The sequence below is a fragment of the Budorcas taxicolor genome, chromosome 4 (genome assembly GCF_023091745.1).
Source record: "Budorcas taxicolor isolate Tak-1 chromosome 4, Takin1.1, whole genome shotgun sequence".
NCBI lineage: Eukaryota > Metazoa > Chordata > Mammalia > Artiodactyla > Bovidae > Budorcas > Budorcas taxicolor.
This window is the reverse complement of record NC_068913.1, coordinates 48981555-48984309: the sequence shown is the minus strand read 5'-3', so window position 1 is coordinate 48984309 and position 2755 is coordinate 48981555. Positions and strand designations below refer to the sequence as shown.

The window sequence follows — 2755 nt, the reverse complement described above, 5'->3', positions numbered from 1 at the left end:
TCTAACTACCAAGGAGAGCCTTCTCTCATTAAACACCCTGGCATTTTTCATTTCCGTGAGACGCAGACAAAAGCTAGTTCCCTGGAGACTTTCTCAAAGTGGAGACAGCCTCAGTGTGCAGTGGATTTAAACACACTGAGGGGACTTTGCTAAGTCCTCCATCTCCCAGGAGTGACACATGCTTTTTGGTACTGATGGAGCCAGAGATTGTTTCACCCCAACTCTTTCTTGTGTTACAGCTGAGAGTCTTGTGGAGTTTATGTTCTTTAAGGGCCTTGCTTTCTAAGTTGTTACTGGAAAGGGACACTTTAGCATCCCGAAGAGAAAATATTTTCTTTCCCTCATCTTAACAGGAGGTGAAAAAGACAGACGCCAATCTCAATGCCAATATTAAGCAGGCAGAGGATCTGAATTTCTACATTTAGGGGATATCAGTAAATGTGGAAGGAAAAAAACAGGCCCCCAAAGGGATAATGATCAACAACAACAAAAATTTATTAGATACCCTGTATGTGTTGGTACTCAGAGACCACAGAGGAATAAGGAATATGAAACCTGTTATTGTAGGGCTGGCATTCCAGTTGAGGATTCCAGGACAGACACATAATGGATGAATTATAACTCCTGCTACTTTTCATTGAGCACTTATTCTGTGTTCAGTTCAGTCACTCAGTTGTGTCCGACTTTTTGTGACCCCATGAATCACAGCACACCAGGCATCCCTGTCCATCACTAACTGCTGGAGTCTACCCAAACCGATGTCCATTGAGTCAGTGATGCCATCCAACCATCTCATCCTCTGTCGTCCCCTTCTCCTTCCTTCAATCTTTCCCAGCATCAGGGTCTTTTCAAAATGAGTCAGCTCTTTGCAGCAAGTGGCCAGAGTATTGGAATTTCAGCTTCAACATCAGTCTTTCCAATGAATACCCAGGACTGATCTCCTTTTGGATGGACTGGTTGGATCTCCTTGCAGTCCAAGGGACTCTCGAGAGTCTTCTCCAACACCACAGTTCAAAAACATCAATTCTTCCGTGCTCAGCTTTCTTTACGGTCCAACTCTCACCCTTGACACCCATTCCATGTGCCCGCAAGAGGAGCTCCAGGGTACAACAGAAAGAGCACCCACTAAAAGCTAGGGCAATCTGGGAAGGCTCTGTGGAGGAGGTGGGACTTGCCTGTACCTGGAGGATACACACCAGTTAGACCAAATGAGAGGAACAGAATATTGGAAAATGTTACTTTGTCTGTGATTACTTTGGTGATGCCTGTTTCCAATCTGCTAAAGGCAGGTACTGTGACTGCTCCCCTTCTCCAATCTTCTGTGACCCTGGTATTTTTGAGATCAAGAGTAAGGAGCAGGTTTTCAGACTCACCTAAGAAAGTCAGAGAGGAGCAGTCTGCATCACAGCAGACCTCCCAAAAAATTGTATTTGACCTGTGGCAGCAAAAGTGCAGTACAGTGTGTGGTCTTTTGGAGGGAGAGGGCTTCGAATGTGGTTTTTATTTTAAAATCTCAGGTATTTCTTGCAGGTTTTTGTGATATGTTTCTTCCACACATCTGATGAGAAGATTCCAAATGATTATGTTTCAGTATGAGATCTGGGTTTTTCTAACCTCACGCTTCCCCTAATGACAATAAATGTCACCTCTTAACTCAGATGATTATGGTCCTAAAAGCCTATATTTCTGGGAAAATCTCCAATGTTTAATTCAAGTAAGAGTCTGAGCAGCTCAAGGCCCAACTTCACACTCACAGTTCCTCCTGCCCTCTAAAAGTTCAAGGTTAAAGAGAGCTCAATATTATTTGGAGAACTGTGATTTACTTACCTATTAACAGATCAAAGGGGAAAAATCAAATAGTCTTATTTATAGATCTTGAGAAAAAAATTTGATTTAAAAATCCATTTTGGGCTCAGTCAGACGGGCACAGAGATGCTTCGGGAAGTAACATTGCGATGGCTGCCCAAGGAGAACCCCAAGTTCAGTTCAATTTTGTTTTGGTTGGTGATGGTGGTACTAGAAAAACTACATTCATGAAACGTCATCTGACTGGTGAATTTGAGAAGAAGTATATAGCTACCTTGAATGTTGAGGTCTATCCTCTTGTGTTCCATACCAACAGAGGACCGATTAAGTTCAATGTATGGTATACAGCTGGTCAGGAGAAATTTGGTGGACTGAGAGATGGCTATTATATAGAAGCTCAGTGTTCCATTATGTTTGATGTAACAGCGAGAGTTGCTTACAAGAACGTGCCTAACCAGCATAGAGATCTGGTACAAGTGTGTGAGAACATCCTGATTGTGTTGTGGGGCAACAAAGTGGATATTAAGGACAGAAAGGTTAAGGCAAAGTCAACTGTCTTCCACCAAAAGAAGAATCTTCAGTACTATGACATTTCTGCCAAAAGTAGCTACAACTTTGAAAAGCCCTTCCTCTGGCTTGCTAGAAAACTGATTGGAGACCCTAACCTGGAGTTTGTTGCCATGCCTGCTCTTGCCACGCCAGAGGTGGTCATGAACCCAGCCTTGGCAGCACAGTATGAGCCAATTTAGAGGTTGCTCAGACAACTTCTCTCCCGGATGGAGATGATGACCTGTGAGAAAGTGAAGCTGGGGCCCAGTGTCGGAAGTCTAGTTTTATAGGCAACTGTCCTGTGACATCAGTGGTGCAGCGTGTTTGCCACTTTATTACATAGCTAAACAGAACATGTGCTTAATCTTTGGATGCTGAAGGAGATGGATGGGCTTTGGAG

General features: G+C 43.4%; 1 protein-coding gene across 1 annotated transcript; it reads left to right on the top strand.

Annotated features, from left to right (window-relative positions):
* Positions 1-1955: 1955 nt before the first annotated feature.
* Positions 1956-2555, top strand: LOC128046602 (GTP-binding nuclear protein Ran-like). Its single transcript, XM_052638749.1, has one exon. It carries the CDS (start codon positions 1956-1958, stop codon positions 2553-2555), a length of 600 nt encoding a protein of 199 aa, XP_052494709.1.
* The last annotated feature ends 200 nt before the right edge of the window (positions 2556-2755 follow it).